We start from the raw sequence: 16,283 nt of genomic DNA on the forward strand, positions 1-16,283 counted from the left end.
AAATCTTTAGTTAAAAATCTGTGCATAAAAATATCTTTGGTTTTCTAGTTATTGAAGTGAAATGGCTCTTTTGATCCGATAACATGGAGGGTTACAAGGCTGCCCAGTGGTATTAAAAGTCACAGGAGGAGGGAGGTTGACTATCCTCTAATCAGCTTTGACACTTCAAAAAAGCACTAGAACTTTCAATTTTTGCTTGAAAGAGCCCCCGTGCTTCTATAACCACCCCTCTTGTACAAAGGTACCGGGGAAAATTTCATGGGTGACATGTCGCTCTTTACTTTGTCAAAGCTACTGCGTTAACTCTGATCCCTATGCCTGAAAGCAAAAAGTATTGGGAACTCCAGCTTAACCTATCTTAATTTTTGAATTCAGAAACCTTAAAAATCTGTTTTTACCTGGAGTTTTGTAAAATCAATGATCAGTAACTGAAATGTAAACATTTATTACCAAAATAACTTATGATGATTTTGGAAATTGCCTAAAGCCTCAGAAAAATGGTGTTGGGTAAAAATGAAAACTGTCTCATTGGAATCACCATAGCCAAGAACCCATTTAGGAGGATTACACTCCTCCGTCTTGAGAAACAAGGAAAATCACTTTTTCGCATGGGAAGTAGTGATGTGGCTTCTTTTTTTCGCTCTTTTTTTTTCTTTGTTACTGGTGGGACATTTGAAAATTACAGAGAGATTATTAAGAGATGATTTGAAAGGTAATTTCTATAGCTGTGTAATAAAAAAAAAAACAACAAAATATTAAAACAAGGTGTGATTTTTGTCAAAAACTATATCTTCATATAAAAGATTGTATTGAGGTACCTTTTGACAAGATATACGTTATAACCAGAGCCGTTCCTAGGGTTGGTGGTGCCCGGGGAAAAAGTAATTACAGTGCCCCCTCCTGACTCAAATATAAGCAAAAAAAAGTTAAATCAAAAGGAAAATTTTGATCAAAGTGCCCCTCTCCTAGGCATGGCACCCGGGGAAGCTGCTCTGGCTGACCCCCTCTCCCTTTGAATGGCTCTGGTTACTACACTTGTAGTTTGTCACAAGAGATGATGTAACACACGTGTCCTTTGAATTCCCTGAAACTGTGTCATGTTTCTTCTATTATTGTTCCCTGTATTACGTTGAAGAGTGGCTTGGGTGAAAAGTTATAGCACTAAAATAAAATACAGTTTTGGAGAAAAAGCACGTTTTTTTGGTAGCTCAGCCATTATTGACAATATGGTTCTTTCTCGACGAGATTCCTGCTAAGAAAAAGTCGAAGGGTTTTTGCTGTGTGTGTGATATATAAAGAAGAAAGCACGGATCAAAGACACATGTTGTAAAGGTATGTTGACAGAGCACCACCTTGTCAAATACCAGACCAAACTGGTGTACACCCGTTAAAAGTATTACATAACCGAATTCGATCATGCGAATTATCATAGCAGAACCGAAAGACAAATATAGTTGGGAAATATCCGCCTATCATAGGCAGCGCAATAGCGGTACCTAAGTAAAGAACGATGTTGGCACAATGTATTATTTATTTATTTCTTTAGACCAGGGCACTTCATATCGAAGGAGTTGTTGTAGAAACTTCGAAAAGGGCTCATTCGATTGAAAATTGGAGTGGCTTGTGCCCTTTTTAATAGTCGAAAGTGATTGGAAGGCAACTAACACCCTTTCCACGCTCACCATTTCCCCACAGACATCCAATCAAAATTGTGAGACAGCCATTTTGTTCAGCGTGGTTGATTTCCAGATGGAAATTATGTTTTTGAAGAGGACACTCCCCCACAGCCCTCAGGGCAAGGGTTGTAAGTTATAACCTGGATGCATATAAGGTTTTTATAGAAAGTGTTGTCGTAGAAACTTCAAAAAAGGCTCGTTTGATTTGCCTTTTTAATAGAAGAAAGTGATTGGAGGGCAACTAACCCCTCTCTCACGCCCACCATTTCCCCAAACACATCCAATCAAAACTTTGAGATAGCCATTTTGTTCAACTTAGTTGAAAGATCCGGAATTTACGTCTTTGAGGATAACAACCCCCTCACAGCCCTCAGGGCAAGGGTTGTAAGTTATGCCCTAGGGCATATAAGGTTTTTATAGAAAGCGTTGTCGGAGAAACTTCAATAAAGGCTCATTCGATTGTAAATTAAAAGGGCTAGTGCCCTTTTTAATAGTCGTAAGTGATTGGAGGGCAACTAACCCCCCTCTCACGCCCACCATTTCCCCAAACACATCCAATAAAAATTTTGAGAGTGCAATTTTCTTCAACGTAGTCGAAAGTTCTGGAAATTAGGTCTTTGAGGATGGCAATCCCCCCCCCCCCAGCCCCCAGGGCAAAGGTTTTAAGTTATGCCCTGGGGGCATGTAAGTTTTTATTGAAAGCGTTGTGGTAGAAACTTCAAAAGGGCTCATTCGATTGGAACTTGAAAGGGATAGTGCCTTTTTTAATTGTTTAAAGTGATTGGAAAACAACTAACGCCCCTCTCACGCTTACCATTTCCCCAAACACATCTAATCAAAATTTTGAGATACCCATTTTGTTTAACGTAGTTGAAAGTGCTGGAAATTAGGTCTTTGAGGATGACAACCCCCTCATAACCTTCAGGGCAAGGGTTGTAATTTGTGCCCTGGGGGCATATAAGGTGTTTATCGAAAGCGTTGTCGAAGAAATTCAAAAAGGGTTCATTCGATTGGAAATTGAAAGGGCTTGTGCCTTTTTTAATAGTCGAAAGTGATTGGAAGGCTTGACATATTTATAGTGAAGATCGATGTGTGTACAATGTATTATTATTTTTTTCCTTTTTTTTTTGTTTAGACCAGGGCACTTCGTATCGAAGGAGTTGTTTTAGGAACTTCGAAAAGGGCTCATTCGATTGAAAATAGAAAGGGCTAATGCACTTTTTAATAGTCGAAAGTGATTAGAGGGCAACTAGTTTCCTCCACTCCCAGCCTCCCGTTTGCCCACTATGTTTAAAAACTAAATGTTGCCTTAAGATTAACTCAAAATGCACTGTGTTTATGCTAATTCCCAATAAGGCATATCAGCAGTATCCCAAGAACGACTGAGGGTATTATGTTCAAATTTTTATTGCGAATGGTATCACGTTTTTTATTTCAGGTCAAGTAGAGGATGTATGAATCTAAATTAAACGCTACTATTTGTGTCCAGATTTCTAAAAGGGTGTATGTTGTTAAAAATTGCTGAAAATTTTTCTCAAGCATACAAATGGCGAGCCAAACTATAAAGTTTTAAAAAACGAAAAGATTTAAAGAATTTATTACAAAGATCGCTCATCAATGTCTGGCTGTGGTCTTGGCAGTTGGTTTGCTAAACTGTTTCGCTCTGCACTACCTATGGCTAGAAAATATATTTTTCCAGCTGTAACTGAACCTTCATGCTGTAAGCTGTGTAATCCAGGTTCTGGCAAGAATTTAAAAAAAAGTGCATTGGACAAGTTTTGGTACATTGCACGAAATCTTCGCAAGCAAGTGAAATCTCAGCAAAATAGAAAAGGGTTAAAATGGTCAAGTAACAGTGCACCAATCATCTAGTCTCTACTCAGGTCAGAAATTAAATACATCACCCTTGTCAAAGAAAAGAAGGAAAAAGACGATACACAGAGTAAGCAGTAGAAGAAGAAGCCCCAGGAAAAGAATTATTAGATGCAACCTAGATTTCCTTTCATTGACAACACAGATACCACATGACGGCACCTGACCTTCAGTTTCGTCACTTAATGCAGAAAATGTCGATGTTATTTCTAATCATGAGTATCACAAACAATTCTATCTACAACAACAATTTTGCGACAATGTTTAACTTCAAGATACTTGTGAAGAAGACAGACCTACAGACTCGGTGTTAACATTTAATCGATTACCTACAAAAGCTTGAAAATTCGATATTGCAATATCAATTCGCCATAATAGATCGTCATATGAAAATTTCTTGTTGCATAATTTATTTCGTCAAAGTAATCTCTATATCGATGAAGCATCGGCGAGCCCTAACAACGGTCCCTCGAAACATACCAGCTCTATACTGTTCTAGCTGGTGTAAACATAGTTCTATAGGCAACTGAAAGACAGCTCCAATAGATGTGAATATATTACTCATACTGATAGTACAGGTGCACTTAAAAATGCTACAACTAGTTAATTACATCTAGTTGGAAAAATATATCATGAAATATTTAATATACCACAATGGCTACCACCCCAATATTAAAGTGAATTTAAAATTGGCGCCGGTTCCATCTGATTTCATTTTATAAAAAGAAATTGTTGGCAATCCTGATGTGAACTTCTTCCTTCGCCTCAGTAAAGCAACCTGTACGGAAGCAGCAGGCAGGTCTCGAGTCGCGTTGCTTCGCCTGAGGAAAAAATTAGAATTAACGGGAATAAAGCCAAATAATTAGTTCCTCATACAATCGCCGATGAATTTTGTATTACCACAGACTCGCACACCCTCACTAGGCTATTCTTTGTCAATGGCGAAATTCCATCAAAGCTGGCATTGGTATCAGTAAAAGTCACAAGTACCATAGGATTGTGGATTAGCTGCTCCCATAGATTTTACATGTTTGTGCTTTCATTTCTTTTATGTAAAGTACATGGAATCCGATTCTTTAATATATATTTTGATCAATCATAAAGGAAATAGCTTGAGTTGACCAGGTCAACAATGTATTATGATTCACAACTATTTGAAAATGGTATAACCGAAAAAATACTCGCAAAGATATATAGTATCACTCTAATAGACCTGTATTGCACCCAGGATATGAGTTTACTACGGACGGGGAGTGTGCGTTTAGAGTGTACATTTGCCAACCCATTAGGCTGTGAGTATTGCGCTAATCTCACTCAATCAATTTAAAACCTATTGGGAAATCACTCCTGAAGGCATTCCTCTACATAACCTAGCACCATAAACACAAATTATATAGTCAATGTGTTTAATATAGACCCCTATATGTCCCAATGAAGGTCCTATATTCTACCCGTGAAACTTCTTGAAAAAATTCGAGGTGCGAACAATACCCTAATCATCGTTAATACCCGTCCCTCTACCGTCTATACTGGGGGTTGATTGTGTACCTTTCAAAAAATGAAGACATTTGAATTTTTTTATCCTCTCGGCCTACCCTATACATTCTACAATCAACACTTAATCAACTAAATTTTGAGCAGTTGGGAAACTTAATATTAAAAATTGAAAGAGAGTGCAGGATAAAACGAATTAAATTTACGACTCCCCTATGCCATACTATACCATTATCAGTCGTCGTAATGGCATACAAGCGAGGTATATCTAAATATACACAAACAAACGATATTCGAGTGACCCTGTGGCGGAAAATATCTTCTCAAACTTGTACGGCGTTGATTTTACTGTACTACGGATGGATTGAAAAGGAATTGTATGTTAATTTGTTTATTAATAAAGAAAAAATGCACGCAACAATTTCTTAGTGTCTCATTATAGATTTCTTCACCGGTGTATATACATCAACTATTAGCCACTAATGCCAGCCAATTGGTTTAGGTCACTGCTTATTGAGTTTGATTGGCAGTAAATTTTATATCATAATTTCAAGTCCATAACATTTCTTCACTTGTATTGTTTCTGTATATGTAGCAAATGGTGCTATTGGCAGCTATATTGTAGAATGCATCTGATCGAAACTATATATCTGAATCAATATCATACACGGGTTTTTCAAATGGTGAGCCACACGCGGCAGCTACCCAATAAAAATCACAAGGTTATTTGTTACAACTTGCATTTTTGCTATATTACAGACAAGAGAATAAAATTGTTTTGTTACCCCAAAATTCGAACTTCTGATATTATAATTCCTGCCAGAATAGTTTCAAATTACGAAAGTATGGATCTCACTAAGATAAAGTAAAATTCTGCATGGGGTTCCTCTTAATTAAGCTAAGGAATAGATTATCCCACGATTTGAAATTGTAACAGTTACAACTTGAATAAGGTTGCTCTACAGAGTTTTTCATCGCGTGGATTATGTTAGCCAGTCTTCGCAACACAGCCATCCTGCTATTAGTAGGTAATTTTTAATTTGCAGTTTCTGTTATACTCATCAATAATCGTACCATGCTTATGTAACGATCTGCTGCCATAAATATACATACATATTGGAATCTAATGAAACATTTTCGGTTTCCGATGTTTACTCTCTCAGAGGTGAAATTAATCTTATCCTTACTCGACAAATTCAGAAGGGGTGATGAGAGTAGTAACATTGCGTCGTTACATATAGAGTCTTGAATGGGGGACCATCTACGAAGAATCATTTGCGATAAATTTAAAAACGTATTCATAGTGTAAACTCGTATCGTTTCCACTAAATTCTCGAAAAAATGGATGAAAGCGTTTCATTTACGTTACAATTGCTTTGTTAGACTGCCCGATGGGGAAGAATACGTTTTCACTTACTTACGGCGCAACCCCTGGGAGGATGTTCTCAATTAAAAGAAGACATTAGGAAAATCGTCATTTAAAAGTAATTCTTTTTCCATTAATATCATATTTAACCTAAATCTCTCTGTTCTCAACCTATACATCATTCAATCCTAATAATCTCACTCGTCATGCTAGATTGACTATGATTTCTTCAATTTGAAGAATATTCGATAACCTCATAAAAGTCTAACAAAAGAAAGGGTAACGTTTCCGATTTCGAAACAGTTTTATTAAGCGTGTAAAATTACAACAGTGAGATATTTTACCTACGTACGATTACTAATATAGCCCACTTCCATCTACGTACTTTACTAGTGCATTTAAAGTGCTTTAAAGTCAAATGGTTCTTACAACACTAGCTTTTGCTATGAAGCTCAATGTATTTACCAATTTGAAAGTGATTCAAAGATGTTAATTGGATTGCACATACTTCACCCAATATCAGAAGAAACCATGATCCCAGTGTGACTTCCACCCCAACATTTAGTACTCTGTCATAGTCGCTGACATCCCCACAGTCAAGTTCTAAAGACTTAAATATGTTACTTATTATTACATACACATTTTAGTTAGTAGACTCAAACTTTTCTAGCTATTTAAATTCAATTTTCATGCAAATAGCAAGTATAGAAGAAACTCGGTTTCATATTCACTGCAATCATGTCTTCTTCGTGTTTCCGACTCCCTGATTGGCCTAGAAAGAGACACGTGACCTTGTCCCGTTAGACACTCTTATCCAGCAAGCATGTAAACTTCTGTTCGGAGTAATAGAAACAACATACAAGTTGACCAACAAACATAAATATGAAACAACATCAAATCATATAACCATCAAACAATATAACAAACAGAACCATGTAACAACATCAAACCATGTAACCATCAAACAGGCCTAAAAAGAGGCACTTTTAAAGTACTAAATAGTACCTTTCTTATTTGGCAACGATATAAACTTAGCACCGCCTGGCACTCTCATCCCTACTCCCCTTAATCACAAAGGTCGTTAATTAGAATAAAAAGCTCTGATGAAAGTACAAAAAAAAAATTCACGTAAAGACCGAGGTAATGACTAGGGAGCAAACTCAATCATATACGTAATAATTTCTGTTCATTTTAAGTTTTGACGTTGCTCATTACTTTTAGTTGAAAAAATAGTTTTTTTTATTTAAGTTCTGATCGTTTTTTTAAATAATGCTGGGAAATCTGTTGCCCCCTTCATAGCAATTTCCCTTCCCCCATGAAAATTCCATCCATGAAAAGAACCTCCCACGTAACCCCCGATCCACCCCCCCCCAACTACTTGAAAAAATCCCCCCTAAAATACTTCCCAATAACCAATACTATGTGTAAACATTGGGCAAAGTTCATAACTTGCAGACCGTCCCCCGGGGACTGTGGGGCATTAAATTATCCTCAAAGACATAGTTATTGTATTTTTCCACCATGCTGAACAAAATGGCTATCTCAAAAGTTTGATCGGTTGAATTTGGGAAAATATGTCAAATCATGTCAAACAAAGACAAATACTTGGACTTGCAAACACCTACCCTGACATGCAAACAAATAGAATCAGACATGTAAACAGAGAATAGACATGCACTTTAGATATACAAACCAACAAAGACAAATACTTGGACTTGCAAACACCAACTCAGACATGCAAACAAATAGAATCAGACATGCAAACAAAGAAAGATAGGCACTTTAGATATACAAACCATCAAAGACAAATACTTGGACTTGCAAACACCAACCCAGACATGCAAACAAATACAATAAGACATGCAAACAGAGAAATACAGGCACTTTAGATATACAATCTAACAAAGACAAATACTTGGACTTGCAAATACCAACCCAGATATGCAAACAAATACACTCAGACAGGCGAACACATAAAGATAGGCACTATATATATACAAACCAACAAAGACAAATACTTTGACTTGCAAAACACCAACCCAGACATGCAAACAAATAGAATCAGACATGCAAACAGAGAAAGACAGGCACTTTAGATACACAAACCAACAAAGACAAATACTTGGACTTGCAAACCCCAACCCAGACATGCAAACAAATAGAATCAGACATGCCAACAGAGAAAGACAGGCACTTTAGATATACAAACCAACAAAGACAAATACTTGGACTTGCAAACACCAATCCAGACATTCAAACAAATAGAATCAGACACACAAACAGAGAAAGACAGACATTTTAGACATTCAATCCAACAAAGACAAATTCTTGGACTTGCAAACACCAACACAGACATGCAAACAAATAGAATCAGACATGCAAACAGAGAAAGACAGGCACTTTAGATATACGAACCAACAAAGACAAATACTTGGACTTGCAAACACCAACCCAGACTTGCAAAAAAATAGAATCAGACATGAAAACAGAGAAAGACAGTAACTTTAGATATACAAACCAACAAAGACAAATACATGAACTTGCAAATATCAACCCAGAAATAAGAACAAATAGAATCAGACACACAAACAGAGAAAGACAGACATTTTAGACATTCAAACCAGCAAAGACAAATTCTTGGACTTGTAAACACCAACCCAGACATGCAGACAAATTTCAGAGTCAAATCATGATTTCTCAATAACTTTCAATTACAACTTGTCCCCTGGGCGAATTCGTTTATGGACCCTTTGTCTTTGAGATTGTAAAATTATTTGTAAGATTTTTAATCCCAGGTTTGCCGAATGTGTCAAATGGGGATTAGTATTAAAAAAAAGTTTAAAAAATTTTAGATTTAAAAAAAAGTATGATATGTATGTGTTACCGTGAATGTCCAAAATCTAGTTAATGTCGACATTCTTCGGTGAATGTTCAAAATTCCATTTTCTCTGCTTCGATTCAATTAGCTTTGCGATTCAGCTTTTTTAGTCTTATGCAACATATGTAACTAAAACTTAAATTTTGGTTAGGTTAGATTATGTTAGTTTAAATTAGGTTAGGTTAAGTTCGATTAGGTGAGGTTAAATTTGGTTCTAAATATCAGAAATGGGTTAAAAACTTAACTTAAGTTAACCTAAACCAACCTTGTCTAACTAAACCTAATCTAATCTAACCTAGTGTGTCATCATCAAACCTTGCATTAAATTGAAAAAACTGACTGGCAACGCTGACCAAATCCAAGGAGGAAAAAAGGTATTTCGGACATTCACCGGTGAATGTCGACGTTAACCAATTAGCGGAGATATATATATATATATATATATATATATATATATATATATATATATATATATATATATATATATATATATATATATATATATATATATATATATATATATATATATATATATATATATATATATATATATATATATATATATATATATATATATATATATATATATATATATATACTATATATATATATATATATATATATATATATATATATATATATATATATATATATATATATATATATATATATATATATATATATATATATATATATATATATATATATATATATATATATATATATATATATATATATGTGTGTGTGTGTGTGTGTGTGTGTGTGTGTGTGTGTGTGTGTGTGTGTGTGTGTGTGTGTGTGTGTGTGTGTGTGTGTGTGTGTGTGTGTGTGTGTGTGTGTGTGTGTGTGTGTGTGTGTGTGTGTGTGTGTGTGTGTGTATATGTATACATATATGTATGTATATTATCGCGCCCTGGTATGGCACGACTATGTGGCAGGCTTCTATATACGAATTCTCTTTGTCGCTTGTCTTCTAACCGCAAACTCTTCTGGATGTCATGGCGTCAACATAGGTTTGATAAAACAACCCTCGGAAAAATACAAGCTCTTCCTTAAAGCTGGGACCTATTTAGATAGATATTTTACCCTGAAATGTCAGTCCATGGGCGTAGGGAGGGAGGGGGCAGCTTCCCCCCCCCCCTAGACCTTCAAATTTACATTAGATATGGCTGAAAAAGCAGTTGATAAAACTCCATCACACTATCGACTGGGCCCCCCCCCTATATAATATGCTGCCTAATGCTGCCTACGCCCATGTGGCACTCGCCCAGTTTTAAGAGAAATCAACTATGTAATCGATTTCGAGGAAAAATCTATAAACACATATACACAATTATTAATTGTTGAATTATTTTAAAAAATAAATATAATTCTAACAATAAGACGTTCTGTTGGCAGCTGTCAGGGCTTTCTTCCACGCAACATTATATGTTCATGGTTCATTTTCAGGTGGTAGCAGAACTTTTAAGCTACGTTGTCTTTTAACACGAGAAAATGCCATGCATAACATACTATGTTTAAAAATAGGAGTACGAAGTTCGATGCTGACAAATCCAAAACTTTGGCCTAGGCAAATGCGAGTAGAAGTGGAAATTGATTTTGTTGAACAGTACATCCAAGTTTGCCTTTACTAGAGTCGACTGTAACTCGAGAAATGTGAAATTGATTTTTTTTCCCACTATTTATATTTGCCTTAATTATGTTGTTATATAATTCCTTAAAAATAAGTTGGGTTACATTGCCCATCCCTTCTGAAATATCCAAGTTACTGAAAAGTATAACTATTGCTTGTTTCTTTATTTTTAAGTCATGCGGTGTTAAATCTGCAGTGCCAATTGAATTGGGGAATTTGGAGTAAATTCAATTCCTCCTTTTTCCTTATCTTTTACAGAATCATAACTTTTATACGATTTGTATTCCCCTGGGAGGCGATCGACAATTTTCGAATTTATTTTACCTACTTCTTTCTTGTTTGAAGCTAAAATAACTCGATCCTTCATTAAATTGAAACTTTGTTTAGACAAACATTCTCCAAATAATTCCTAGATTAAATTGCCACTGGAAATTACATATTTCGTAATCCATATTTGGGTAACATCGGTCCTTTGTCAAGAAGCAAAACTTCTACTAGAGCCAATTTCAAACCTTTGTTTGAACCAGGTCTTTTTCTGATAACTGAATCAGAGGAAAGTGGAACATTCAAGCCAAAGCTGTTGTGTTTTGTTAGTCCAAATGGCAATGAAGTTGTTGCTATTCCTGTAGAAGCCATACCTTTTACTTTGCGGTTTTTGCCATTCAAAATGTAGAACAAGGTTTTATAAACAAATGTTTTACCGGTATCACGTGGTCAATCTATGAAAAAAACATTTTTTTCCAACATAATTAGGATCACTAAGAGCCTGTAAAATATGGTCTACAATTTTAAGCGGTTTTCCTTGCAGAAGTCAATATATACTATCTCCAGTAGCAGCTTACTCACTAGAATGTAGAAATTCCAAGTTCTGGTCATTTTCGCTGGTCTCAGTGTTGCCCATGCCGTGTCGTTCCACCCAAAAACTAAAATCTGGACCTTCTATGTTCTATTGCTATCGTATTTAACTTAGAAGCAACAATACAGTAAGCACACTTCATCGCAAGATCTTAATTTGATAAATTAATTTGATGCGCATGCTGAGTGAAATCCTCTGCCATCTGATTTTTGAATCTTTCCCAAAGATCTTTTGGATCTGCAGGATTTCCGAAAAAGAGAATCTGTGCGAAGAGTATCCGCATTACAGAAGGCTATTTAGACAGCGCTGATTCTTCTAGGGCATCAAACCACTTTATATCGTCAAATTCAAGGCCATGAGCAAGGCATGCTTTTTGTATGTGGAGTAAAGAATGTTGTCAACTGTTTTCAGATCTTCAAATCTTGTTGCTTTCTTCACATGATACAGAAGTACTCGCAAATAGAAGCACTCAGGATGAGCCAAAAAATAAACGTTGTGAACTCGTCCAACGACACGCAATTGACGGATTTGTTGTTCCCATAAAATCGTTTTCCATTCCATTTATAGTGTTCAGGCATTTCCCAATAACAGAGAAAATTTTTGGTTTTTCATTATATTTAGCGCCTAATTGTGTCGAAAATACGCTCCCAACTTTGAGCCTTGTTGTCCAATATCTACAAAATCTTCTTGGGCTTGGCTTATATTTGCATTAGGTAATGTTCTGGCAAATGAACATTTAAACGTTGAACAACATGGCTATTTTTCTGGATATCATAAATAAATAGTCGTCAGCATGCTTCAGTTGATGTAATGCATCGTCCTTCCACATTGGTTTCTGCTTCATCGTAAACCAAGCACCGTTGATTTTCGACAATCTCTATCGAAGCACAATCATGTCCTTTAAAGATGTATTTATATAAATACTTGACCTGACCTATATTTCGAACATATTCGACATTTATGTGACATAGAAATTTTTTTAGCATATGAGGATTGCATGTGGCAACTGACCATTATTACGAGTAATTTGATGATTATTGGTGTCTTTTCGATAAGCAGCATGGCCATGTGAGAATTTTTCTTGGTTCATTTCGTCCAATTTGGGATCATAACTACGCCGATACTTTGGTTTTTCCTCATCCGCTAGAGATGTGACTGAATTGTATTGCCTTGGAAAACCGAAGAGGCACTGGAATTTTCCATCTTTATTGATCATACAACTCGCATTTGGATTTGAATCCCCACACGGATTATGAATCACCTACTTTAAGACTAATTCTCTTAATAAAGGATCGTCGGAATTTGAATTTTCAGCCAAAATAAGATCATCAATTTTGACTGTATTATGGATTCGATCCTGATGACTCATGATCAATAGCAATGCATTTGTGGTAGTCCGCGTTTCTGGAATTCAATTGTATACATATATGCTGCCACCTTTCCAAATATCTGTCACTTATCAATATCACTGATTATATCGTCAGATTTCAGTTTTGCAATTTGAGTAGCGAGATCGGGACGATCTTGAATGGACTGTTCTATGATAAACTTATTATCATCAAGTTTAATCATTGCTGCTTCTTGAATTTCAGGCCAATCAGGATCGCAAGTCACAGTTATAAAGAAATATGGGGGTCTAAGGTTTCAAACAGTAGCCAAGGCGTCTTCAAAATGTTCAGCAAAGTAGCGTGTTGATCCGATGAGTGATAATGGTAGTATTACGTTATCGTCAACAACTGCATTCTGTTTCGAGGCTAATTGTTTTAGAAGTCGTACAACACCTACGTAGTTTCCGGCCATAATATTTTTCTGGTTAAATTTTATCCATTAGATACGATCATGCTCAACACAAATATTGGTGTTGGCGAGGTACTGTTGGAAAAGTCTTCCTCCAAAATGCAAGGCTTTAAAACCAATCCGACGCTGGTCGGGTGTCAGCTTGCAGAGATATGCTTTAGTATGCTCAGGTTGAAAAGTAATACGATTCCTGGATAATTCAAGCCGTGTTATATGTAGACAACTTACATAAGGTGTATGAAGTAGCATACCCCTTGTCTATCCTGAAGTCCCTTGTCTATCCATTAGGTTACGAGAGATCCCATAATTTAAAGGATGCGTCAGGCGTTTTTCAATAGTTTCACTGGGGTCTAAAAAGTCATTTGGCCATATGAGGGTAGTTCAAATGCACCTTCAGTAGTTTTGATGGATGTGCCGCTAAATTGATTTTGTGATAAATTTGTCCAGCTACTTTAAAGCTAAAAATATTCAACTATTGATAGTTCGATCATCGCTTACGTTGAATGAAGCTAGAGCGAAACAGTCAATTTTCGGATACATTTGTGGAACTCATCAGAGAGCCAGTGACGTCCTAAAAAAGGCAAGCCAATTCATTTGGAAATTGTGGTGGTGACAATGCAATTCGACAATGCAAACAGCAATCTGCAAATGAATTACCCTTGCTTGCTACTGTTTCCTTGGGGTCCACAGTGAATACAAGCAATGTTGAAGGGTCACAATGGCTTATATGTACCACTTACGTAGTTCATGGCATCTTCGTACGCATGTATTTGATTTTGTGCCACACCTTGTTTGTGCCGGAGATTGCGAAGCCGCTGTCATTCTAACCTAATATTTCTGTTTTCTTCACTCTGGTTTTTGACACGTTCTGATTCTCGGTGTCGTTTGTCTTCTAACCTCATGTGTCTTTGCTCATCATTTTCATTTTTGGGACGCTCTTATTCTCGATGTCGCATGTCTTGTAACCGCACGTGTCTGCTTTTCATTTTTAATTTTGATGCGCTCTGATTCTCGGTGTCGCTTGTCTTCTATCTGCACGCGTCTTTCCTCTTCATTTTCAGTTTTGGCAAGTTTTGATTTTCACTGTCGCTTATCTTTTAACCACAATTTTATTTCTTCTTCATTTTGAAGTTTGATTCCTTCAGACAATTTGTCAATACCCTTTGCTTTAGGTGTCCGTATTGATCATGTCTTATTTGCTGGTTCAGGTTGTTGATTTTCACTCATTGTGTATTTAATTTGTTCGTGGTTTTCCCTTGGTCTGATCATGTTTGATAGTTCAGGTGGTTCCAAAGAATCATATAACGCATATGCATGACGCTGTTCATGGATGTAACATAAGGGAAGGCTTTTATGTTAGCACATGGCGTCATTGCAATAATGATGTATAAATATGACGTTACTCACATGAATTTTTTTTCCCAAGATTTGGGCTCTCTACGAATTTTCTCAAACATTTGACCTATTTAGATCGCTTTTTTAAGCCAGAAAATCTCAGTAAACCAATTTTCCTGAAAAAACACGAAGCCGTTTTCGAGAAAAAATACATACATATTAAAATACATACATACACAATCATTGCTCGTTTAAAGACATAGTATATAAATGTATTACAAATTAAATATGACTGTCTTCTAACTAAATTCTAGTTTCAAAATCTCTTTTTTCTTTCAGCCCCTCAAGCTTTTTTAAGACCGTCTCCGCGAGTCATGGAAACAAGCATGTCTCAAACTATTGAGTTTTTAAATAGGATTGAAGCTGATGCTCGAAGGGTCGCCTCTGCTGTAGACAGCTTAATGGAACAACTTGGAACAACCTTGCACCAGGTAAAATATTTTTATGTGGTATCAAGGGGTATTATGTGGGAGATGGCGTTGCAAGCGCTGAATAGCTGCTTCGCACCCATGTTTAGATTAGCTTGTTATTGCTAGTGTTCCTAGTTTCTTGCCCTGGTAATGTAAGTAATCAAAGACTTGACTCTTTTGACTTTGCTTAATGCAGTATTTATGCCAGTCATAATCGAAAAATTGAGGATTTACGAACTTTATTCATTTCGACACGTAGTGGCGCAATCTACATTTGTCACTCAATGGCAATTTAGGCAACCAGATGTCAATGTTGTGACGCTGCCGGAAACCACCTACCGACGCACACGCAGAGGTAAGCGCGGAGGCAAAAGAATAAGGGGCATTTTATCCCAGTGCATGTTTCAGATCTATTGAGCAGATTAAGCACTAAACAGAAAGTTACACTACGGTCGCTCGCAACAATAAACTGTCAGACGCACTATGAAATCCCACCGACTCTTATGCCGTGGTATGCTAATGTGGCTGTTTCTGCTGATTCCAGCGAAACTCCTCCTGTTTTTTGTCCTGAGCTCCTGTCTGCCAAATCGCAACTTCCCTCTGTCCTCATGACCATTGCCCGCTCCTTGACTAACAAGATGGACGAACTAGAAACATTTTTACTAGAATCCACTGTACCAATAGCAATCGTGACTAAATGTTGAGAAATCACAAACGATACCGGGTATATCAAAGGCTACGCTTGTTTTTTAACACAAGCCGTGATAGAGGCCTTAGCCGCAGAGGCGGTGGTGTTGGCCTGTATTTTCTTAACGACCTCCCATCCAAACTGCTAAGTGACCCCAGTGACTCTTGTCATGAAGTAGTCTAGGCTGAATGTAAGGCTTTCCAACTGCCAAAGAAGTT

General features: G+C 36.6%; 1 protein-coding gene across 1 annotated transcript in view; it reads left to right on the top strand.

The window, feature by feature from the left end:
- The window catches only part of BORCS6 (BLOC-1 related complex subunit 6), a 150,198-nt gene that overhangs the window by 18,294 nt on the left and 115,621 nt on the right, over positions 1–16,283 (top strand). Inside the window, exon 4 of the mRNA XM_089091057.1 lies at positions 15,247–15,398. Coding sequence (XP_088947183.1) covers positions 15,247–15,398 — 152 coding nt within the window. The remainder of the gene's footprint in view (positions 1–15,246; positions 15,399–16,283) is intronic.

The sequence above is a fragment of the Artemia sp. Qi Xiang Cuo genome, chromosome 1 (assembly GCF_049724085.1).
Source record: "Artemia sp. Qi Xiang Cuo chromosome 1, ASM4972408v1, whole genome shotgun sequence".
Taxonomy (NCBI): Eukaryota; Metazoa; Arthropoda; class Branchiopoda; order Anostraca; family Artemiidae; genus Artemia; species Artemia sp. Qi Xiang Cuo.